This window comes from Arvicanthis niloticus, chromosome 6, assembly GCF_011762505.2.
Source record: "Arvicanthis niloticus isolate mArvNil1 chromosome 6, mArvNil1.pat.X, whole genome shotgun sequence".
Lineage (NCBI taxonomy): Eukaryota > Metazoa > Chordata > Mammalia > Rodentia > Muridae > Arvicanthis > Arvicanthis niloticus.
Window position 1 is genome coordinate 61,562,634 of NC_047663.1, and position 26,052 is coordinate 61,588,685.

Below are 26,052 nucleotides of genomic sequence, written 5' to 3' on the forward strand. Positions count from 1 at the left end.
CCTGGTATCCATGGCAACTAAAGGTAAACTGAGGATGGGACTCCAGGATACCAGCTTCTATGACCTCATCATCCACAATGGAATGGGTCTCACAAATGACAGACCAGGCCAGATCCTTCCTTAGGCCCTTAAGCTAGTGCAGGTAGCCTAGAAACCATTTTCTAGGAAGAAATGACATGTACCCCAGTAGAAGTTCAGTGTGACTATGCTGTCTTGTGCACCAGAGATTGTATTACAACAGGAAAATTATACCATGTTTTAAATATGCTGACAATGAACCTGCTGACATTAGACTCTCTGAAGTCTTAATTCAGGTCAATCTGAACTGAGTTTTCATTCTCATCTCTTGCTGGTTCTCTTACCTGCCTGACACCTGCAGAAACCCCTCAAAGCAGGCGGGCAGAGAAAGCAAACACTAAGAATCCTTTGAAACCCCAGGCCTGCCCCCAGTGACACACCACCTTGAACAAGGCCACACCTCCTAATCCTTCCCAAACATTTCCACTGACTGTGAACCAAGTATTCCAACTTAGGAGCCTATGGGGGAGCCAGTCTCATTTAAACCACCACAATCCACTTCCTGACCTCAATGGCTTGTGGCTATATCATAATGTGAACTATATTTAGTTCAATTTCAAAAGTCTTTCACGGTCCAACCTTGTTTAAAAGTCCAACATCTCTTCTGAGACTCAAGGCAATCTCTTAGTTTTAATCCCCTATAAAATCCAAAAGCAAATCACATACTTTCAGCATACGATGGCACAGAGTATACATTACCATTTCAAAAGGAAGATATCTAAGCATAGCGGATCAAAGCAAGGCTGAATCCCAGCAGGGCAGATTCTGCATCCCCATGTCTGACATCAAAGGGCGTAGATGGCTCAGCTCTTTCAGCTTAGTGCTGCCCACAGTGTACCTCTCTCTCTTGGGATGGCTCCACCCCTCTGTGCAGCTCTCCCTGGCAGCCAGCCCTTGGCTCTAGAACCTACACCATCCTAGGGCCTCCAATGCAATCCAGGCTTCACTTTCACACTTCGTGTCATGGCCTCTTGGGGCATCCATGAAGAGACATTCCTGACACACAACTGGCCTCAGTAGCTTTCCTTAACTGCAGAAGAAGATTCCACAGCCCCTTTTCTCATATATCATTCATAAAGGGCAGACCATTTGGTTAACAGTGCCAGGTTTGAGCTGGCTTTCGACGGAGCCTGGCCCCTGGAGTCACACGTGCAGCAAATTTCCTTTGTTGCTCTTTGGTTGCAGAAATTCCTCAGGACTTCCTTTTTTTTCCAAGTTAGAAGTTCAGCTGGGTAGGGCCTGGTTTGAGGACACCACTCCCCTGAATCCATTCCCATCAGGGTTTTGTTTAATCTTTTCACCTCTTTCAGAACCAGCCTTGGCTCTAATATTAAATTTCCTGGCATTATTTTTTCTCCTCAAACTGTACATTTTGTATTTCTCTTTGTCCAAGTTGTTCCCTTTCATGGTAGACTTGCATAACAGTGATCACTAATAACCACTTGACAGAGTTAATATTAGGCTGTCTCGAAATCCCCCCCACTAAGGAAATTAGTCTAAAGCTTTCAATTTAACCTCAGGAAAATTGTTAGGACAAGGCAGAAAGCCATATTTGCACAAATAGCAAAAGAATGGCCTCTATCCAGTTGTTAATATTGTTCCTCTCTGAAACCTTGAGCTGAGGCCCCATAATCAATGTGTCTCGTGTCACTATTCACTGTCTTTCCAAGTTCCTACTGTGATGGCCCATTAAGCCCCATTTATAACCCTCAACTGCCTTCCTAGTCCAAAGTCCCAAAGTCTTATACATTCCTCTAATAAAGAGCATGGTCAGGACACAACTATAGTCCATTCCCTGGCACCAACTTCTGTCTTAAAGTAACTTTTCTATTGCTGTGACAAAACACCATGACCAAGGCATATTATAAAAGGAAGTGTTTACTTTAGCTTATGGCTTCTGAGGGTTAGCATTCATAACTGCGGAGAGCTCACATCCTGATCCACAAGTAGGAGAGAGACAGAGGAGCGGGGGAGGGAGAGAAGCACCAGCCTGGGAAGACACCAAACTGAGAAGCACTCCATTTGGTGAAGTAAATATATATAACACATCACACCTTACAGCAAGTCAAGGATCGGCTGTGGAAGATGTGCCACATAGAAAATGACCAGGAGGTCAGGTACCCCTTTCCCAGATATGAGCAGAAGGCTTTGCACAGCATCACATGGCACCCAAGCTGCAGATTCCCAAGACTTCCTCAACTCACAACTAAGGACCTAGCAGGACTCTTCTTCAGGGAAAAAGTGGAGCTTTATTGGGGTGAGGGGGTGAATAAGAATAGCCCCCATAGGCGCATATATTTGAAATAGCACCATTTGAGGAGGATTAGGAGGTGTGGTCTTGTTGGAGGAAGGGTGGTTTTAAGGTTTCAAATGCTCAAGCCAGGCACAGTGGCTCTGTCTCTTCCTGCCGCGTATAATCCAGTTGTAGAACTCTCAGCTCCTTCTCCAGCACCATGTCTGCCTGCATGCTGCCATGCTTCCTGCCATGAGGATAATGTGCTCAACTCCTGAAACTAAGGCAGCCCCAATGACATGTTTCCCTTTATAAGAGGTACACTGGCCATGATGTCACTTCACAGCACACAGCACTAGAACACTAAGACAGGGTGCCTTAGCTAAAGGGATGGAGAAGGATGGAATAGGAGAACCCAGGAAGGATTTGCAGTGCTCTGCAGGGAGAACATCCTTCAATATCCAAGGTCAGCAAAGGAGAAACAATGTTTCTGAAGTCGTGGGTACAGAAGGACATGATGTGTGGTCCAGCTCTCCCCGGTTAGTAGCAAAGCCTGAGCCTAATCTGACTTCTCCAGTCCCAAGGGAAGGCAAGGAACCGAGGATAGACGTCATCCTATTTTCCAAACAAACAGCTGGCATAGTGCCTTTAAACTCTGAAAAATTTGTTTCTTCTTCACCCGTTTTCGTCAGCCGTCCTTGGGGCTTTATAAATAGAACCACTCAAACGCAGGCAGGGGTAAATCAGGCAGCCAGTCTGAATATTCAGCACAGGGTTCAGAGCCTGGGGAAGGACAAAATGGGTGAATTAATGGCCAGGCAGAGTCACCAGCTACTTCCTGGGGCTCCAGAGAGAGGAAACCCTGCAAGGAGGGCAACGGGAACTAATATGCAGGCTTCAGGCCTGAACAGATGGTCAGAAGCCCCAGGAAAGGCTGCACCTGCCTCCAAGCATGTCTGCCTTTCCCAGAAGCCCCCCATGCTTCCGGTGCCATATCTCCCAGGAGAGCGCCAGGCCCTGTGCTCTCTGTCTACCTGCCTTGGTCCTTTAAGTGCCCTTCTTCCTCCTCTAGAAGCTTTTCTCAAGGGTCCAGGGCTAATTGGGGCTGCAGGCTCCTGTTCTCATGTGGCTCTGGCTGGGGCTCCTCCATGTGAGACCAGCTGCCAATGGCTACAGCTGTTTAAACATTGCCCTGTGCTATCACAAGGATATCTCTGTGTGGTGGCGGGAGGCTACGAGTGATGCCTCCCTTCAGGATGTTTATAGTGCTTGGGAAGGTGAGGGTGTCACTGTCACAGGAGGCTGGAGATGCCATTACCCTGCTCCTCTACCCTCTCCCACTGGCCCACTCTTCTGCTCAGGGCTACGTGAGCCTTGTCTTCCTGAACTGGGCCCTTTCCTCATGGCTCTTCTTATCACCTCCCCTGCCCTGCAAATTCCCCTTTCTCTTGTGTCCTATTTAAATATCTGTCTGTCTCTCTTTTTCCTCTCCATCTCTGCTTCTTTGGGATCTTTGGGGTTAGGGACATAGCCTTTCCCCCCAAATGAAGGACAGTGGCAAGTGGTGGCCCAGAAGTTGGAAGTGGAGAGGTCCGAGTTTAGGCAGAGGATGCCATTTAAGAAAGACCTGGTGTCCGGACACTGGTAAAGGGCAGCCTGTACCCAGCTCTGCCTCTGGAGGAGGGAAGAGTAGTGCAGAGACTTTGTGGTGGGATACAGGCTCCAGGAGGTGGTGAGTAGCTGGTGAGGCTAGAGAAGCTGGACTCGGCAGGCAGGAAGTAGAGATGAGGACTTGGCAGTAATGAAAGGCTTTGTGCACACAATGGGTATCTACCTCAGCTGAGATCCCGGGGACAGGGTGTACAGGTGCTCAGCACGAAGCTGACCTGAGCCCCAGCAACTACTGACAGCAGATGGGCTGGAAGCCAAAGCTGGTGGAACCTGACATCAGACAGTGTCAGGAAACAGGCTGAGTGGGTGATAGGAACTGAGGTCACAGCCCTCCTCAGGGAAGTCCCACTCCACCCCACTGATACCCTGGCTCCCTGTTGATATTGAACATAAACAGAGTCCATAACGTAATCAATGGATGTCCGTGCAACCCTCCCCCAGAAGCAGGAGCCCTCGTGCTGGTCCCCATCCTGTCCCAGAGGCCAACTCAACAGAGAGGGCTAGTGTGATGTGGGGCTGAAGCCACACAGGGATCCTGGGGCCAGACCTGTCTATGGGGTGACCAGCAAGCATCTACAGCACAGACAACTGCACAAATGGACAATCTGAAGGTGTCAAATTGTAAGTAGAGGGAAAGGAGCCCATGACATCACAAAACCCACTGAATGGTCGCTATATGGCAAGCTCTCCTCCACCAGGGACCTGGTCTTCAGCCTCTGGGCCAGAATTGAAGCCAGGCACTCACAGGGAGGACCACAGCGGGCCATTCAGGCCCAATGCGTGCATCTTGTCCAGTCATATGTCAGTCTCTGGCACTTGAGGCTCAATACATAGTATAACCACTCAGAGTCTATGCAAAATAGCAAATTGGGGTCTGTAGGACTAGACATATAGAGGCAGGAAAACCTGTTTATACCTTATCTTACCTATGATGGCTGAATTCATGAAGCAGGCGGGGCATCTAACAGTTTCTTTTCCTTCTTGCTAAAGTTTATAACTTGGTAACTCTTTCAAAAGGGAACTTTTTCAGGAGCTGAAAAGATGGCTCAGCGGTTAAGAACACACACTGGTTGATCTTCCATAGGACCTGGGTTCAAGTCTTAGTACCCATAAGGCAGCTCACAATCATATATAAATCTAGTCCCAGGGAATCTAATGCTCCCTTCTAGTCTCTGTGGGCACTGGGCACACTTGTGGTACAGAGACACACATGCAGACAAAACACTCACAAACATAAAAATTTTAAAAATGGGGGCCGGAGAGATGGCTCAGCAGTTAAGAGCTCTGACCGCTCTTCCAGAAGTTCTGAGTTCAATTCCCAGCAACCACATGGTGGCTCACAACCATCTGTAATGGGATCTGATGCCCTCTTCTGGTGTGTCTGAAGACAGCTACTATGTACTCATACACATAAAATAAATGAATAAATCTTTAAAAACAAACAAACAAACAAACAAACAAACAAACAGCTGAGCCATCTCTCAAGCCCTCTTGGGGGATGTTTCCCCTTAGATTTGGCTCCATTCAGAGGTTGAGTCTACCTGGGCAGTGGTGGTGCACGCCTTTAATCCCAGCACTTGGGAGGCAGAGGCAGGCAGATTTCTGAGTTCCAGGCCAGCCTGGTCTACAGAGTGAGTTCCAGGACAGCCAGGGCTATACAGAGAAACCCTGTCTCGAAAAAACAAAACAAAACTAAACTAGAGGTTGAGTCTGAAATTATTTTCCTTCAGATTTTGAAGATAAGTATCTCATTTTCTTTTTTCCTCTTTTGGGGGGTTGGGGGTAGAGAGGGTATCCAAAAACACTTAGAATTATTTTGTCCTCAGATTGTAAATGTTCAACATATCTGCCCAGTATAAAATCTCTATTCATGCATCAACCCTGGCTCAGGGTACTGAGGCACCGTCAGGGTCAGCTCTGTGCTCCACGTTCTTCTGGAATAAGAAAGAAGCTTTTGCTCTGTCTGCCGAGTCTCCTCCTCTTCCCACCCCCTCTTTGGGCTGCATTTTAGAAGTCTTCGCTCAGGCCCCTGACTGTTCATCTCTTCAGAAGTGTTTGCGCTGCTGCTCAGCTCTTTTCCTGAGGCCTTTTAACGATTTGGTTTTAATTGTCCCAGTCTCCACCGTAGTCTTGATCTATTGAGGACGCTGTTCTGTGCATCTCCCGGAGGGCACTATTACACCTGCTCTGAGTTCTTGCTCTGTCTAAGTGACGTCCCTGTCCTTGTGTCCACTTCTCTTGCTTTGGAGCAGCTGCCTGCCACCTACTGTGTGATAGCCAAGACCAAGCCATTTTTAAAACCCCTCCCCCATTTTGGTTAAAAAGTGATAGTTTATTTATTTCCTCCAACCACCATAACTAGTACTCCAAAACTAAAGTAACTTGCTTGCCTCCTTCCTATCCCTACCCCTGCAGACCAGACATTTGCCCTCCCTGAGGTGTTTATCAATCAGCTACCGTTCTTTACCTTACCAGTCACCCCGGCAATGGTCTATTGCAAGCCAAAAAGGGCTGCAAACTTCCTCCTCACCCTCTTCCACCCTGTAAATGAATGGTAGGTTCTGATACTTACAGGCTTCTCTTCCCTCAAGCTTTTCCCAAAGAAAAGCCTCCACTATCTTAAGTCCCTTGTTCGGTTTTAATGTGTTTTGTTGAAATGTGCTTGTTGCTGATGTGTTCCTAGCAGAAAGGGGGGGGGGAGGTTCTAGAGAATTTAAACCTATTAGGAAAGCAGGAACAGGATCTTGTAAGAGGGGCTGTTTCTTGCTCCTGGGAGTTTTCCCACTCCAAAACCTTAAATGGGTAGCAGATTATTACAAATTGCAGGAAGAAAAGTGTACGAAGGCCCCGGGGGTGGGGGTGGGGGTGGGGGGGAGAGCCCATCCAAGGGAGGATTTCCAAGTGGGACCAAGGAGGGAGAAAGGAAAGGAGTCCAGAAAGGGCAGGTCCCTCACTCCCCAGTGGCACGGTTTGTCTTCTCTACGGAACTTGGATGACTCTGTTCTCCTTCCTCCTTCCTCATAGAGGCTCTTACCTCTTGCTCCCGCTGGTGACCTGCACTTTCCCTCACCACAAGCTGCTTGCAGGTCCCTCTGTTCCGTCCTTTCTTAGCACCTGCCACAGTTGCTCTGTTTGTGTTTTGGTTCTTCTCTTCGGGGATGTCCAATCCTTTATCCCATAGGATAAACTCAGTGGTCCCTAGATGATCACACCTCACTCCCAGAATGCATACGTGCACGCATGCATCTTGAATTACCCAGGCTTAAGTGTGCTCATGGTTCACACCACAGTGCCATATTGCTCCTCCTGTCTCCATTTGTAGACCAGCCACTAGCATTCCACCAACAGTACCACAGACTCTGTGCTCAAACTGTCATTGTCCCTGGACGTCACCAGCCTCTGGGTCACTGCCTGCTTCTTCAAGCAGAGTACCCATACCTTCTTCCTACCCCAACTAAACAGACTTTGTGCTGGGTGTTGTGCTCAGAGCAGATGGATCTCTGAGATCAAGCCCAGCCTGGTCTACAGAGCGAATAGCAGGACATCCAGGAATACATAGTGAAAGCCTGTCTGAAAAACAAAAACAACAAACAGCAGCAAAATAAATAAATAAATAAATAAATAAACAGACACGCCATACTTGTGTTCTCTGCTTGGCTGTGCGTGTACTTGGTGATGGGAAAGCTCAGCTCAGTCTGTCAGTGTGGGCCTTAGCTTTTATTGTAATACCCCCCAACACCCCCCAAACACCATGTGTTGAAGGTGTGGTCCTGCTGGCAATATGGGGGTGATGACCTATAGAGCATGGGGCCTAGTGGGAGGAAGTTAGGTCACTGGGAGGGATACTCAATGGGACCCTCACCCCTCCCTCCGTGAACACTTTTGCTCTACCATGTGATCATACCATGATGTTCTTCTTCATCCCAGGCCCAACAGCAAAAGGACCAGCAGACCATGGACTAAAACCTTTGGTCTTAGCCCCTAATGAACCAAAAGTAAACCTTTCCTCTTTTTATCTTACCCTTGCTTCATAGTCGCTTGGGGAAACTTATGATATCACAGCACACAGCATATGCTCAGGAAGCACTGGGGCCTTCTGCCCTCTTCCCTTGACTCTCTCCCCCTTGCATAAGACAGTGCCTCCTCCCCTGGAGTCCTGTGGCTTTAGTGCTGTAAGTTGTCAGAAGGTTGAGACTCTGGAGAATGACCACTGGAAGGGCCTGAGGACAGGATAGGCCTGGGGTCTGTGGGAAAGGAAAGCAGAGGCTCCAAGCTGGAGGTGGAGTCTGTGAGAAAAGAACTGCACTCTGCTTAGTCTGGAGGCTGACACATCCCATAGTGCCAGGCGCTTCTCAGCTGAGGTATCAGCTGATGTGATTCATATCCCAGTGCTCAGACAACAGTGCCTGAGGTCCCAAGACCCAGCCCAGAAAGTGCATAGGTCAGAGTGGTTGGGAACAACAGCCTGAGACTTCCCAGGGATGATTGCAGGCTCCAGGGAGGCACAAAGGGCTGTAAGGTCCCGGAGCCAGTCCTCTGGCGCCATCAAGTGGCCACCATTACGAACTGTAGTTCCTCTGTCAGATTTTTACTCAGTGGTTCTCAACCTTTAATGCTGCAACACTTTAATCCAGGTTCCTCATGTTGTGGTGATCCCTCCCCACACCATAAAATTATTTCGTTGCTACTTCATAACTTTAATTTTGCTACCGTTATGAATTGTAGTGTAAACATCTGCTATAGTGTGTGGGTCGCGACCCACAGGTTGAGAACCAGCAGAGTTTACCCAGTAGCAGAACTAATGCAGAGATTCTTGGAGTTTGCATTAGGCCCACAAGTAGTCTGTGCAGGCAGCCATTCATTAAGTGGTGAGTAGCCTGGTTGTTGCTGGCCTTCTGTGAAACTCAGTGTGTACATTCAAGCCAGTTGTAGCAGATCTAATCAAGAATTTTTCAAACAGCAGATACATTCACTGGGAAGGCTGTTTACCTGTAGTTTCCATATGTCTTTGTCCTGTTGAGTCGTTTTTAAAAGCAGGCACAACATTGGGCAGAGAAAGAGAGTGGGTGCTTCCACTTCCCCTGCCAGTCCTCGGCTATGGGTGCTCAATGGCTGCTTGTCTGACGAGCCAAACTCAGGAATCTAACTGGAAGCTCCTCCTCCGCCGCACTGACGAGGTAACGCCAGCCCTTGTGCTTCTTGGGTACAGAATCCCAGCAGATAAATGCAGCATTGATGCCTGTGTTTCAGGGACGGCTTTCAGACTCCTGGGGCACCTCTAGAAGGATCCAGCGCATAACTCTCACGGCTTTGTGAGGACAGACAGGAAGCTGGGGCCTCCTCATACCCACTAGAGCCTCCAAGACGGGGAACACCATTTGTTGGAAGGGTAGCAGAGCTTCAGGCCCTGAAGGAGCTTGCCTAAGGGGGCCTTTCTTGAGTGCCCCTAACTGATGAAGAGGACCCTCTGGTCCTCCTGCATCACCATGGGTTTCATCCACAAATAGCACAAATAGGAGGACTAGTAGAGACTGGACAGTAGGCCACTTCATGAAGGGTTCCTGAGACCAGAAACTCCCTGAGCAGGAGGCAGGAGGGAGAAACCCAGATAGGGCTGCAAACCTCAGCAGATATGGTGGCTAGTTTAATGTCAACTCGACACAAGCTAGAGTTATATAAAAGGAGGGAAACTCAATTCAGAAAATGTCCACGTAAGATCTCTATCTGTAGGACATTTTCTTAATTAGTGATCAATGGGGGAGGGCCCAGCCCATTGTGGGTGGTGCCATCCCTGGAATGGTAGTCCTGGGTTCTGTAAGAAAGCAGGCCAAGCGAGCCACAGGGAGCCACAGGGAGCAAACCATCCCTCCATGGCCTCTGCATCAGCTCCTGCCTCTGGGTTCCTGCCCTGTTGCATTCCTGTTCTGATTTCCTTCAGTGATGGACAATGGATGCATAAGAGACAAATAAACCCTTTCCTCCCCAACTTGCTTTAGTCATTGTGTTTCAGCACAGAGATAAAACCCTAAGACAAGCTGGTGCCAGGAGAGTAGGGTATGATGGCTTCTGAAGTTTCAAGGAAGAAAAGACTCCACTGGGCCTTTTGTGTGAAGAATCTGTGGTGTCTGGTCAGCTGGAGCTGAGGAACTGGGTGTGACTGACAAGAGACCAGACACGCTAAAGTGAAACCTTTGCTTTGCTGGGACAATGGCTGCTGGTCACTTATTGGTGATTAAGAAGAGACCAGCGTCATTGAGGTGGACCCTTCTGGGAAGTGTTTCCTCAGAATCAGCACACAGATGCTGTTGCTGTTGTTGTGCAGAGGTGGCCCGGGTTGTACTTCACACTGGCAGCTAAATTTGGTTCTGGATAAGAGTCTCCCAAGTGCTCCTGGTTTTGAAGGCATGAAGGGATCATGGAGAGAAACTGAAGTCTGGCACTTGAGAGATCAAGAGAAGCCACTAGTGAAGGCGCAGCTGGAGTAGTAATGGAAGCCCTTGGATTGAAAGGTCGAGGAGAAAGTTGAAGCTTGGCACCATGAAGAGAACCCGGAAAGGGCTACTGATAAAAGCACAACCCAGTTGCAGCAGAAGACCCCAGCATTCTGGAGATGTCAGTACCATGGGAGGACCACCAAGAGGCAGCAGTGAAGTGGACCCAGTTGGAGCCTAGAAGACAAGCTGTGTGTGCTGCAGAGGGTGAAGCTGAAAATATTTTATAGGGTTCCACAGTTGAGACTTTAGATTTTTAAAGAGACTGAAAAAATTTTAAAGCATTTGAATTTATAAAGACTGTAGGGCTTTTAAGCTTGAAAAAATTTTATACTATGTTGTCCATATTAATGTGTAATCTTGGGGATGAACAAGAAAGGACAGGTTGTGGCTAAGCAGTGATGTGTGTGTCAAAGGCTCTCTGGAGTAGGTACGAAGCCCACTCTCTAGGGACTGGCTTTCTTCTAGCCCACCCAGGTCAGGGCATTACCAGATACTGCCCTGCTTGTGGCAGAGTTCCAGAATCAAGTGACACAACTGTCACATGTTTGCAGTAGGATGTTGGCAGGGCCACCAACCAATCCAAGGAGCAACAATGGGGCAGGACTATGGAAAGCCACATGTGGCCAAGTCAGTAGGGGCCCAGGACAGGCAGTGGGTTCCTGGGGCATCCTTCCTAGTCTGGCTAGAGAATGGATACCTTAGATCGCCCTGCCTAGCCTGGGTAGAGCTGAGTGCTTAAGACTAAAAGATGGGGAATGGAATCCCTGGCCGGCTCTGAAACCAGGGCTCTCTCCTTGTCCCTTTCTCTACCTAACCCTGTCCCCAGGCAATCTAAAGGTCACCTGCCAAAGAACCAAAAGGCAGAGTGTGAAGCCTCAGCATGTAGGACCAGAAACAAATTGGGGTTTAAATGTTTCTAAACAGGGTTTTGCTATGTAACTGGTCTAGACTGACTGTGTAGCCCGGGCTTGTCTTGAGCTCACAGTAATATTCCTGCCTCAACCCAAGTGCTGGGAAACAGACATGTATCACTGGGCCCATCTTAAGCCAGGGTTTTGAGGCTGCAATTGGCCTTCAAGGGCACTGTTTTCCGAATTACTAAGAGGACAGTTGGGAGGTGGCTGGTCAGGCGTCACCACTCAGAGAACACATGCTGCAGCTGTAACAGCAGTTTCTGGGTCTTATGGATACTTGGCCTTGGGAAAGGAGTAGGGATGGGGCTGTGCCTGCCTGCAGGTGAGGGAAAAATGGATAAAGTGTTGGGGGAGGGGCAAGAGGGAAGTAGTGTCTCCCTTGGATGGCTGCAGCAATGCCACGATCCAGGCCATCTTACCTCTGTCCCCATATGGAACCATGCAAGGTACACGTGGGAGAGCTATGCCCACCTCTGTCCTGTTTATCAGTCATCCTGTGTACGACTCTTGTATGCTTACATCACAAGCAGATAGCACACTAGAGGACCCTGGGGCAGGTTTTAGAGAAGGCACGGGCTATGTGTGAATAGCATTTATTTCTCATGTCGTCAACAAATATTCGAGCCTGCTGACTCCTTTCTGGGTCGTGAATGGGATCTAGGGACACCAGGGCAAGAGACGGCAGCACTGGCCATAAGCAGGATCACTGTTGGCCTCCAAAAGAGCCTGGTGGCCATGGAAAGCCAGAAAGACTAAGTAGGTAAGTTGGACAAGATTCTACGGTAGAGGTAGATGGGCACATGCCTGCCAGGGGAACCTCTGTCATCTGACCCTGGCACTCCTCACCTTGCAGATCCTGGACCAGGGTACTCCCGTGTCTCAGAGAACACCCCTATTGTACGCAGTGGGAGGCAGTGGCGTGGGGCCTCTGCCTGAGGTCAGACCAACTTGCCTGGGAGCACATGCCTGTCTTCCAGCCCTGTCCCAGTATCAGTTAAGGCCTTGCTGGGCTAGGGGAAGAAGGGAAGTGTGTCCAAACTTGTTTTGACCAAAGTGTTCACTGGGGTCCTCCCGGAAGTACCAGGGAACGCAGCACAACCCTCAGCGAGCTGTTTGCTGTCCAGTCATGAGCTGCGAGCCCCACACTGGACCACGAGAGAGCCACAGCACAGCCCTCAGCGGAGCCGCTTGCTGTCCAAGATGGCCTTCCAGTCGTCTGCCCACGAGTGCAGCCTACGCTGAGGGGGCTGCAGCTGCAGGTGGCAGTTGTGGCAGGAGGTAAAGAGGATGTGCTCCCAGCTGGGGTGTGGCTCGGCCCCTGTGGAGGGAAGCAGCAGCTCAGACCAGACACTGGGGGTAGGTGTAGCTTGCTGGGACCAAATCAAGAGCCACACGAGTAGGTGTTGTGTTCACCTGACTCACTTTCTTTGTCCAAAAAGTGACAATGCTCTATTAGCCTGCCTTACAGAAGGCCTGAGGGCGAAACAAGGTACTGTGCACAGGGTGACAGAGTGAGGCTGAGTGGGCTCTGTCATCACACACTGTTGTGTCTTGCCAGTCACCTCTATGCCCATCCTGTGCTACCTCAAGTGTGAAGTCCCGGCTAGCACACCCTACAATTCTACACTGTGCTGTGACTGGATAAGCTCCTGGGTTGTGACCTGTCAGCTCCTCTGGAAGATTCTGGATTGAGAGAGGACGGCTCCAATCACACAGACAGATTGGATGTCCCACCAGAGGGACTGGGACAAGTAGGCATGATTCCCTGGCATTCAGCAAGCTTTAGGATAGAAATTGTGTCTTCCTACTGATGTGTCCAGAAAACTCATAAGAACTACCAGGAGGCTTTGTCCAGTGTAGCAAACCGAGGCAGAACACATCCAGGGAGGAAACTGTGGACTTACTAATGGAACTCTCAAATCTCACCATATCTAAGGCCCTCCCTCTGCCCTGCCTTGTCAGCTACATGAGCCAAGGTACTGGTTTGCTTCTTTTCTAGGAAGGGGTCATGAGCTGGAACAGAACAAAAAAAAAAACGGACAAATACAATGCTCAAGCCACTGCCAGTCAGAGACACCATACCGTGATGTCCTGTCGTGGGAACTTACACAAACTACCTCTGAGGGGAAACAGAGGGCCGGAAGCTACTAAACATGAAGGTTTTGAAAATCAAAGCTGAGTCTTCACTTGACTCAGGGAGGCCAGCAGGTTACATTCAGTCTGGACAAGCCACAGACATTCTGGCTTCCAGTAGCACCCTGTCGGTCCCTCCGTGCAGACAGAGCTTTCCAACAGGAAGAAGCTCCTGGCTGGGTAATGATAAACACCTGGTGATGGTGGGGTGGGATAAGGAGACCCCAGGAGAAGGGACTTAGGAAAAGGGAGAATGCAACCAGTGCTATCCACCCTCCCCCTGCAACCCCCTTCCCTGCCATGGGCCACTTGCCTGTGATGTCCGGCCGGTCATCTATGAGAAGGTCGGCAGAGACCACAGTCTTGTCTCTGGTCAATACAATTTGGTCCAGAAAGTCAGGGCCAAGGTGCTTCTCCACCCAGGCATACTGGAGGCAACAGAGGAGATTACAGCATCAGATGGAGCTGGAGGATGGTTCAGCCTAGGACCCCAGCACTCAGGAGGGAAGGAGGCAGATATCAATGGCCAGCTCAGGCAGCTCTGTGCCCAGGAATTTGACACTTGGGAGCTTTGTACCTGCACACTTGTCCCCTAGACTTCAGAAGGGTCACAACTCAAACCAGGACTTGACAACCCCAGAGCTACATAGAATTCTGATAAGGTCTGTCATACTGGTTGACACTGAGTCCTGGGGGGGGAGGGGGGCTAAGTAACTCCCTAAGGTGGCTGAATCACAAGAGAAACAACCAGCAAATCTGCTCAATATCTCTGCTAGGAATTTAAAGCCGAGACAGGTGCATTCAAACTATGTGTGATGTACTAGGGGGAGGGGCAGCTGAGCAGTAGCCTGGGAAAGAGGACAGCTACAAGGACCTTGATTGACACACCACTGCAAAGGGGGTGCTGTTCCCTGGGAACACAGGAAAAGTGCAGGAGTCTGCACGACTGACAGGCAGAAAGTTTGACTATCAGACCAGAGAAACAGCTACCACTGACAGAACAGTGTGCAGTCTAGCAGGCTACACTGTGGGGTTCGGAATGGCCCCTCCTTTTCCTAGAATGCTTTGGATATTGGGAAACAGTCTTCCTGTCTTCACTACCCCAGTGAGGCTGGCAGCAGATATGGTCTGAGTAGCCTGGGTCTGGTTCTGTCAGAAGATCTAGGAGAGGGATGAGTGGGCCCTGGCAAGGTTCCCTCCCAGCTGTGCCACTCTGCCCTGAGTGCAGCTGCATCTTGCCACCTGGCTATCCTTCTACATTCTCCCTTGTCTGCTCACAGACCAGGACAGGTATGGGTTTTAGTCAGGGCAGCTTCCCGCAGAAGGGAACAGGAGCCTTTGCCTAGATTCCTCTGGTCCCACCTGGAGTACAAACAGCAGCCAGAAGCCGGAGGAAGATGGTTGTAAGCACGTACTAGTTCATATGGAATGACCTCCAGAGAGAAAGGCTGTGTAGTCACCAATGGGCCTGCAGCAAAGCCTCAGGCATGTTCATCCCAGCTGTAGTCTACGTGACTTGGAGACATGAGCAGACTACATGTGGCTCCAACTGACCTCTAGCACAAGAAGGGCTTAGAGAGCAGAGCCTATAGAGACAGGGCTGCATGGCCTGGCCCTGGCCCACCCACACCTCCAGGCCTCACGACGGCAACCTTGATTTTCAGACAGTTCTACCTCTTCAGGCCTTTAACTACACACATGCACATATCACACACATACAAACACACACACATGCACAAGTACACACATGCACACACACACAAACACACTCCTGACACAGCAAGTTCCTCTACATCCCACTCCTGCTTCCCACTCCTCTACCTTCTCCACCTTCACACTCCTCCTCCTTCCAGACGATGCCCACAATGGTAGCCACATTATCTGTATCCCTGCACGCTGCCTCAGTGGCCTCTGACATCCTTTAGGACAGGGACTGTGGCTACCTGTCCAAATAACCAAATGAGCCAATAAAGGAGGAAGTCCTCTCTGGACAGACTACCTGAGGTCACTCTGACTGAGAAGGCTTTGTGGCCCAGGCCTCAGTGAAGCCATGTGGTTCCTATGGACCATCTTTCCAGAAAGATACCCCACCGCAGGGAAACCCATTAGTCTCATAAAGTAGCTTAGTAGGGTCAAAATGCTGCTTTGGGCAGATGTGTGGTGGTTGGGCTGAGTCTCTGGAGTGCTTACCTGAGTGGGGTTTGGATCACCACCAGGGGTCAGGCTGGGGAGAAGACACCAGTGACCCTGGTGCTGGCAGTGATACAAGGTGAGAATGCAAGGCAGAGAAACCAGGGATGCTAAGGTACGTGTACTTGATGTCCACTGCCTCCTTATCCCCATGACAACCCAGATGCATACATCCTTCCAACTCCTGCAGCTCTCGGCCCTGTCTGCTATGAGGCACACTGAAGAAACTGGGAGGCCCCAAGCTTTTTCCAAGCAGAGGAGCCACAGCCCAGGCTCAGTGGCATAGGGTTCTGAGGCAGAACAGAGTCGGACCCTGAGCACATGTTTCTCAAACCGGTCATAGAGCTGGGGAAATCTCTCTTCGCTTTGTTAATTTCCAATCCTCTGTAGCCAGCAGCTCTGTGAGTGACTGTCTCGTGATAGGATGCAGCATCAATATCAAGTCACCACAAGTGTCTGGTCCCACACGCCCAGTCTCTGGGTCTCTCTTCTCTGGCAGGGCCTGACTACAAACCACAGAGGAGCAGCTGCACAAAAGGAGCAGCACAGGGACCCACAGGTCCTGCACAGGAAAAGAAACCGAAGTTCCAAGGGGACTGGTGATGGCAACCACCACTGCACTCTCTGGCCCTGGAGTTGGGAAGAGCTCGGGTTCCTGACTGAGCTGACCACTGCACTCTCTGGCCCTGGAGCTGGGAAGAGCTCGGGTTCCTGACTGAGCTGACTGTACTGTGGCCGGGAAAATCAGAGCTAGTTTCTAAATGGACACTGCCTCGGACCCTTGCTTGTCCTTGGAAAGCTGCCTGATCCATGTGAGGTAGGTAGAACATTGTGATGCTTGTTCTTGGTAGTCAATTTGACTATGTCTTTATAAATGGATTTATCTCGGATATTTTTATACTGATGGGAAACTGGCTAACATAACCATCTACTAGTGCCAATTCATATTACTGTAACTAAACTTTACTAGCTCCTAATTTTTTACAGAGAAATTAGGACCACACTAAAACCCAAGGGGCTAGGCACACCTGTGAGGGATTTTTCTTAATTAAACTATTTGAAGTGGAAAACCCCCACCTTTAATCTGGGCCACACCTTCTGCTGGCAGCCTGCATAAAGGACATGGAAGAAGGAAGCTTGCATTCTTCTCCTGATTGCTCTCACTAGAAGTCCATCCCCTCCCTGGCATTACAGCCTACTTCTTTGGGATTCAGGATGTACTGAAGCTTTGTGAACTGAACAACTACTGGATTCCTGGGCTTTCCATTAGTAGACAGCCACTGTTGGACTTTAGCCTGTAAGCTACTTTAATAAATCTGAGATGTGTGTGTATATATGTATACACACACACACACACACACACACACACACACACACACACACATTCATTTTATCAATTCTGTTCCTCTAGAGAACCCTGACTAATTCAAGCATTTTCTGTCTCATGGGTGGGAAGATGTGTGTGGAAGCCTCTGCACTGCACCTGGCATGCAGTGGGCACAGGAAGAATTCTAGCTCTGGGTTTCACCACACATCGGAGGCCCCAGGTCCTACCCACTCCATGGTTCTGACAATGACTGGATTCTGGGACCTCCTAAAACTGTGCACCCTCAGGATAGAGTTGGCATGATTAAATTAAAGTAGGGGAATGCTATAGTGTCCCTCGGAGGCCTCTGTGGTAAAGGATTCTTTCCCACGGTGGCACAGTGAAGACTGCTGACCCGGGAGAGGCTGGACCTTGTGGGAGATCTTTGGGTCACTGAAGGCCTCAGAGGGGTTTGTGAAACCCTGGCCTTTCTCTTCCCCGTTTTTGCTCTCTAGCTATGAGGGGAGTGGTTTTGCTCTCTAATGGCTTCTGCCATGACCACAGGCTGCCTTACCACAGACGCAACCAAGGCAGGGGAGCCAACCAATCAAACCTCTGAACAAAGAAAAACCTTTTCTCTTTATAAACTGATTTATCTTGGGTATTTTTTATAGTGGTGGTAACCTGGCTAACACAAACATCTACTAATGTCCAGTATATATTACTGTAACTGAACCTTAATAGTCCCCAGATAATCTACAAAGAAATTAGAACTATTAACAGTAAATGATACAATATGCAAAATCACTTATATTTCTATTCATCTGGAGATTGTAATTAGGCAAAAATGTTTTATAAAGAATAAACTGAAATAGCCTGAACTATTCAGGTGAAATGTCTACAAGAAGAACTTCTATGGTATATGTATTTAGCACATTTAAAAGCTTTTAACTAAGCCAGACTTATAATGAAGATCTCAAGTCCCAGCTACTTGGAAGCTGGAGGCCAGGGGTAACATTGCCCTCGGTGAGCTTGGTCCACTCACATCAAGAGTATGTGCTACAGGCGAGGCAATCTGATGGAGGCATTTTCTCAATTGAGATTCACCTTCTTAGATAACTCAGGGACACATAAGAGGGAGCTACTTAGCCTGAGGTAGTACAAGGAACAAGTCCTTGCTCTTAGGAGCCATTAGAGATGCTTGGTCGTCAAGCAGCTAAGGTCCCCATAGGTATCCGGGGCTGGAGGACAATATGGAGGGACAGGCACTACTGAGGGAACTAGGTATGAGAGGATGGTGTTCACCAGAGACTTAAGGAAGACTTGATTAGCAAGGACCTGGAGGCTGGCGTGGAGCTTTAGTGGCTTTGCCATACATGCCTCTGCCTCCCAAGTGCTGGGATTAAAGGCGTGCGACACCACCGCCCGGCTACATCTATCTTTTTATTTGTGTGTGTGTATGTGTGTGTGTGACATCCTTCAGTGATGGATTGTGATCTGAGACTTAAGAGAAGAAATAAAACCTTTCCTCCCGGGAACATCCCAAAAGAACATGTCCACCAGAGGACCTGTCTAAAGAAAATGGCGCTAGAGGTATAGGCAGTTTGCCAAGCCAGGGCCTCCCGTCCACGCTGCTGCACCCAGCATGGCTCTGTGGGGGGAACAGCGGATACCAATGGGTAAAGTCTGCCCAGCTGTTAGACTTTGCATATGTTTGATTTAGTGTCTCCCTAGTGAACTTCTGTGATCACCTGACAACTGACGTTCTTCACGTGCTTCACCAGGGTTGTCTCCATAGTCTCACTACTCATTATGGGATGGTGGATCAGGACCGGATGGATCACTGCTCTGCCTATCCTGTGTAGAGAGTTTTTACTGCATAAAGACAGTACAGGGCTAACCCTCAAGTGTTTTGCAGATTTGGAGACTCATTTAAGAGACATGTGAGTGTACCTGAAGAAGCCATGTGTGGCATTAGTTCACAAAGGGGGTGAAGGCCAGGGGCTGCTGTGGAATTCTTGGGAGCTTTATGGTTGGGTAAGGCACAGTAACACTCACTCAGGTGATGGGGTAAGTTTGCAAAGCCCCATGCCCGTAAATGCTAAAGAGTACACACCCAGAAGCCATAAGGTGGTCAACTGAGAAAACCGGTGTTAAGAACAGGGAACCTCTCTAGGAGTCGTTGGCCACAGAGGCCCTAGGAGCCCTAAAACAATAAAGGCTCTCGCCACAGCGGGCTGCATTCCAGGCCTGAATGGTAACTCCTATTGCTGAAGAGGCTTTACATTTTGGCTGCTGACTTGGAGAAATAAAGCTAGGGCTGAGTCCAAAGTCTCCCCTCCCTGAGAGCAACTCCTGCAGCGCCAGAAGTCCTGCTAAGAATGCTGGGGAGAATTACAGCCCAAAGTCCTACTCAGCTGTGGATCCTGCATGCTTCATCATAGAAATGTCAGATGTGTCACCTAGTACAATAGCAGACACGTGGTTATAGCCAGCCCAACTTTCCGAACGGACTCAAGGCCAATCCTGCGGGGAGAGTCACGTCCAGTACTGGGAACTTACACAGCTGTGGTCCAGTGGGAAGCAAGTGCTGTTGCCTCACTAAATGTTGTACCAGCTACAGTGCAGCCCACATCTGTGCTCTCAGTCATGGGTTATTACTGCAGTCCGTGTCTGCTTGGATGCTTTTCCATTTCCTGCTTCTTGTCCTTTCCTCACTTTTGTTTTATAGTAGGAGAAATACCAATGACCCCGCAACCACCATGGTCTGGAGATGGGGGAGTAGATAGAAAAGCAAGAAGAAATATTGTGAGTCATCTATGCCACCCCATCCCTGGCTCAGGGGCCCCTGCAGGAGAAGGGGACAAAAAGAATGTAGCAGCTGGAAGAAGGGGTGGAGCCTGAGTGTACATTGCCAGAACTGTGCCTCGGTTTACCACTGGGACTGTAGGGGAAGGACAGACATTGCTTCTGTCTTCTTCTTGGAATGAACTTTAGCAGCAACCCCCTAATTGGTTTGCTAACACCAAGTGTTCAGCCCTAAAAACATAAATATGCAAACAACACTAAATAGACTGAGCATGTCATATTAATTAAAGAATAAGAGGCCATGAATTTGATAGGAAATGAGAAAGAAGGGACATGGAAGAGATTGGAAGGACAAGGAAAAGAAGTAATGTAACTATAGTTTATTATTTTATCTTATCATATTTTATGGTTTTTTGAGACAGGATTTTTCTATGTAGCCCTGTCTTTTCTGGAAAGCATTGTGTAAACCAATTTGGCCTTGAACTCACGAAGATCTACCTGTTTCTACCTCCCAAGTGCTGGGTGGAATAAAGGCATGTGCTACCACACCTGGCTATAACTGTAGATTAATTTTAAATGTTTAAAAGATGGAAAACTTGCCATCTTGAAGTTATTATGAAACTTTCAAGACAGTCCAAAAGAGAGAAACATGGATCAATGAACCTATTCAGAGTGTCAGAATTTGACCAGGGTATAAAAAAATCCCAGACTGCTTTTCCAAGAAAGAAACAACTAGAAGCATACACCTGAAAACTGAATCAGAGCCTTTGCTTTTACTAATATTCCACCACATAAAAAATTAACTCAAAGTGGATCATAACCTTCATATAAGAGGTAAAAGTATAAAACTTCTGCACTTCAAAATAAGTTAATACCGAAGGGCAGCATGTACAAGAATAGACCTGTACCTATCACCTTGCACAACACTCCAACCCAGATGCATCAAAGACCTCAGTGTTAGACCAGACACCCTCAATCTGATAGATGAGAAAGGATCGAATAGCCTTGAACTCATTAGCACAGGAAACAAATTTTGAAACAGAAAACCATCAGCACAGGCACTAAGATCAACAATCAATAAACAGGACCTCATGAAACTGAGGAGCTTCTGTACGGCAAAGGACACCATCATTCAGATAAAGTGGCAGACTACCTAATGGGAAAAGACTTTTACCACCTACACATCTGACAGGGGGCTAATATCTAAAATATATAAAGCACTCAAAAACTGGACATCAAGAAAACAACTCAATTAAAAGATAAAAAGCTTCTTACAGCAAAAGACACCATTGATCAAAGAAACAGCTTACAGAATGGAAAAAAATCTTCATCAGCTATATAAATGTCAGAGAGCTGATATCTAGAAAATCTTCAGCCCTACTGCTGAAGACATCACATACTTACGTCATCAAACACGTAATGGAAATGGAAGTTGATGCTCAACTAGAGGCTTCACTGCTACAGACCAGTGTTTGTAGTGCTAGAAGGTAATATACATACTACCTGAGAAGAATAGTCAGTCTCAAACCCTGAGAACTACAACAACAACCCGCTGCAAGCTCTACCTGCTGGTGCTACAGCGACGAATGTTATTGAAGTAACCAACCAGCTTCTGACTGGCTATAGGGTCTGCTCCACGAGGTGGGACCCATTCCTGAGATGGCTAATGAGGCCAAGAACTTGAGACTCTATAGCTCATGGGCCCTGAGGAAAAATCTACAGTTATGCTGCTAAAAGAACACAGCAATAAAACAATTGCTAATGGCATACAGCTAAAACCATAGGTTGATGCACTGCTCAGTCCTCAGAGCGAAGCTTCTTCTTGGAGTAGACTGTAACTAACACAAAGATCCGAAACTGGATAATGTGTGAGGAGTCAGAGACTCTTTGTCAGGCTCAAGTATCTACGCTGAAGAGGAATGTGAAAGATTTTAAGATCCAGAGGTGGTGGAAAGCTCCAAATAGTATTTTCCAGATGCAACGGAGCTAACGCATAGATGAACTCACGGAGACTGTGACAGTGCCCTTGTCCTGGCTACCTTTATGTTAATCTGAGATGAAGGAACCTCAACTGAGAAAATGCCTCCATACAATCAGGCTGTAGGCAAGCTTGTAGGGCATTTTCTTAACTAGATTGATGGAGGGAGGCCCAGCCCGTTCCCTGTAGGTTGTAACACCTCTGGGACCTGAGTTCTATAAGAAAGCAAGCTGACCAAGTCATGAGGGGCAAACCAGTAAGCAGTACTCCTTCACAGGTTCCTGTTGGGTTTGAGTCCCTGTCTTGGTTTCCTTAAGCGGATCATGATTCAGGATATATAAGCCAAATAAACCCTTTCCTCCTATGCTTTTGGTCATGGCAGTAGAAACCTTAACTAAGACCACCCACAAGACCTGTACAAGTTCCAACTAGACAAAATCCCAGCATCAAGAGGGGGAAGTGGGCACAGGGTCCCACTTCTAATGAAGAAACTTTTTGCAATTCAAAGCTACTGGTAGAAGTTTTAAAAAAATCTATTTTCTTTAATTATAGATTAACCACATCCCAGGGCAGGCTGTACGCTCAGGAATAGTTTGCCAGAATAAGTAGAATAGAATAGAAATAGATCTGTATCTATCACCTTGCACAAAACTCCAATCCAAATGCATCATGAATGTCAACATAAGACCAGATATGCTGAATCTGACAGACGAGAAAGGAGGGAACAGCCTAGTATATGAAGTGGATGGACTGGAGGGAGTGGGGGGAGAATGTGACCAAATATATGCGACTATATGTTACATTAAAAAATTGTAAAGACTTTGTTAAACCAGGTATGGAACTACACCCCTGAAGTCCTAGCACATGGAAGGCCACCGTGTGAGAATTGCCAAGTTCCAGGCCAGTGGGACTACACAATGAAATCCCGCCTCACTTTATCTACTAAGGTGAACTGGCTTATCGGGTAAAGGTGTGTGCAGTCAAGGCTAACAGCCTGAGTTTGACGCTCAGGACCTACGTGGTGCAAGGAGAGCCCGGACTCCCACAGCCGCCGTCTGATCAACATACATGCACTGTAGCATGAGGCTCTGTGGACACACACAAACAAAAGAAAATAAGTAAATGTTTATTAAAAACAACAATTTTTAAAAACCTAAGTAGATGAAGAGCCACAGACTAGAAAAAAATACCTGCAGAACACATCTCCTGAGGAAGAGCCTGTCTCTAGAATACAGAGAGGACTCTCACAACTAGATTTGCAGCAACCCAATGAAAAACCAGGCAAAGATTGATCACTTCATCTCCAAATAGAGGGCTGTTTGCTTAAAACATGTCCAGCGTGAGATATCAAAGTAGAGAAGAGGAAGACTATGAGTTAAGAGTTTAAGCGGGGTTGGGTGGGCAGTGTGACTGATGATGACACCACATATCTGGAGGAACCTAGTTGGGACTGACCTGGAAGCGTCTTCAATGAGAAGTAACTCTCCTAGTATTGCAAGGGTGCTGCACAAGCTGCCAGGGGGGAAACGATACGTAGCCCTTCCCAGGTGTAAAGTCCATGAACCCAATAAAGCCTGGTAAGACATCTCTAGTACAGCGATAGCACTTTTACCATGGGGATAACCAACAACTGTCTAACAGGACTTAACGCTTACTCAGCAGGAGGGAATCCATGACCGGTGCCACAGATCTAGCCTACTGCCTGTGGCTAGAGGCCACAGAGCCTTGCCATCTTCCTAAACCGTATAATTTCTGGCTGCACTCTAAATTTGTATCTACATACCCATACATGTGGCTCTCCCCCCTCATCAAAGGAGCTCCTTTTTGCGGCAGATAGTGACTATTAGAGAGAGCCACAACTGGTCAAAATGGAAATGTACAGTGGGTATACAGCCCCAATTGCTACATCTGTGACGCAACCCCTACATCTAAGGTTCAGGAGAAACAACAGAAGAGGAGCCAGAAAGATTGTAAGAACCCAAAGACCAAGATGCCCGCTTTGAAACAATGTCTTTAAGATATAACAAAGAAGCTTTACCCATAAAAGCTTGACAATCTGATTACCTAATCAAGACCTACGTGATGAGAATACCAGGTGGCACATTCGTGTGAGTCGGGGGATTTTTAGGAGGCCCCAGGCCTAGATGAAGAGCTACTGAGAATCCATGGCTGATGGGAGTGGGAGAATGTCTTTTCTCCAGGGATGAGCTCCCTCATGGGTTATCCTATCCCAAGCAGCCAGCTCTGAGCCCGTGTGTATACAAGAAACACTAAACAGATTCAGGAGAGGGAGTGAGGGAGAGGCAGAGACAGATAGGGAGAGAGACCCACACAGAGACTAAATAATTCAAGAAGAGCTCACGAATTTGCAAGGGAGGGAGGGACGGCAGGGGAGGAATTGGAGAGGGAGGATGGGTAGAAATGATGTAAGCACAATACTCATGTACAAAGTTCCTCCCTCAAAATAACTGTAAGATGTTTTTGATAGTTCTCTGTTGAACAATGGATCTATTCAAGAGTTCCCTGCATGCCTAGCTCTTCACTGGGGAAGATGGTAGTGCATCTTTGCAGACCTCAGTCTGGTAAGAGACAGAAAATAATCCAGAAACAATGAAACAGAGCCTTTCTGAGCAGTGGCGTTATACAGGAAACCAGTGCTGAGACAGAGCACGACATGGCAGAGGCTGAACAGACATTAGATGTGGTGGCCAGCTAATGTGCTGGCCATCTGAGTACAGTCACACAGAGGAGAGGGTCGCTACCAACCCCACTGGTTACCTTGTTGTCAGTGCTGAAAGAACAAACTTAAGGAAGAAAGGTCTAGTCCTAGCTCAGGGTTTGAGGGGACAGCTCTATTATGGGAAGGAAGGCATGGGGGAAGCTTGCTCATATCTGGGGCGGGGGGCAGGAAACAGAGATAGAGAATCTCAGGTTGGAAGGAGGGTTTCTAGCCTATAAACCTGCCTCTCAGTAATTCTCTATCACCAGCCAGGCTCCATCTTTCAAAGGTTCCCCAACCTCCCACCCCAGCACCACAAACTAGGGGCTAAGGGTTCACATGAGTCCATCGAGGACATTTCACATCTGAGCTACAATACAAGTCACGGAGGGAGGGAGCATCTCGGATGCAGAGTAAAGCAGACTCTGAGGCTAGGCCAGGCTTAGGCCAGGCTTATTTTTCATAGGGAGCTAATTACCACGGGGCTGATGTGATCCACCTTATCAAGTTTCAGAGGTAACATTAATGCTACACAGAGGTTTAAAGTGGCCGTAATAAGAAGAGAAACAGACAGATGCCAGGTCTGTTTCAGAAAGAGAGTCCACAGGAAGCATGGCCCATTTCACTTGTCGTGGGGGCAGGGGGCAGCGGGATGGACCACACCAGTAGAGCCAGTATACAGCCAGGCTCACTACAATCAACAGAAACCACGAACGACAGCTGAACTGACTGAGTGCAGACCTTCCTACCATCACTCCCTACACAAAACTATTGAGCAGCCACAGCAAAGGCATTTGTACTGTATCAGGTACTGGTCACCCGAGACGGCATAAGTACTCAGGCTCAGGGATACCATGTGTGCATACCATGCTAGTTTCTATAAGGAGCTCAAGTGCCTGCAGATTTTGACAGTCACCCAGGGCACCTGTTCTAGCCAGGTGTCCAATTGTTTGAGCCAGCTAAAGTTGAAGTTGTCACCTGACCTTCACGGCTCAAATGCAGGGGTCCAGCAGAGTCATCTGGCAAGCTGGCTAAGACTGCACTGGCACAAAGAGTTTCTGACTCAAAAGGTCAGCGTTACTGAAAGTGTCTATTTCTAACCAGTCCCCAGGGGAGGTCGACCCCACCGATCTAGAACATCCTTGGGAGATAGGTGCTCTGATACAAAGTGGGGGACCCATCCTTCACTCCTCACTTGCCCCCCAGGAGCCATGGGTCTAACACCCACTCCCTTATGCTGAAATGAACTCAGCCTTGGGAAGTCAGAGGGGTCGGGATGACCCCAGCTGGCATGACAACTGCTTACATAACCCACAGTATCTGCCATGGCATGAGAACTTCCCTAAGCAAGGCATATAACAACTCTGGGCTGAGCACAGCACTGGGTGGAAGAGAGGAAGGTGGAAATTCTCAGAAGCCCTCCTCGTGATGATTTGAAGCCTGAGTTGGGGAAACCTGACTGGGAACCCAGTCTCTTGAGTCCACAGGAGTTTCTGGGAAACCTGCAAGGTGTGGTGACCCTATTCTC

The 26,052-nt window shown here is 48.3% G+C and overlaps 1 protein-coding gene across 3 annotated transcripts in view; it reads right to left on the bottom strand.

Moving 5' to 3' along the window:
- Positions 1–11,967: 11,967 nt before the first annotated feature.
- The window catches only part of Nt5m (5',3'-nucleotidase, mitochondrial), a 28,524-nt gene continuing 14,439 nt past the window's right edge, over positions 11,968–26,052 (bottom strand). For all 3 annotated transcript variants that reach the window (XM_034504489.2, XM_076936730.1, XM_076936729.1), the window contains exons 4-5: positions 13,837–13,951; positions 11,968–12,708 (exon numbers count right to left, since the gene is read on the bottom strand). In XM_034504489.2, coding sequence (XP_034360380.2) covers positions 12,566–12,708; positions 13,837–13,951 — 258 coding nt within the window. In that variant the 3' untranslated portion in view covers positions 11,968–12,565. The remainder of the gene's footprint in view (positions 12,709–13,836; positions 13,952–26,052) is intronic.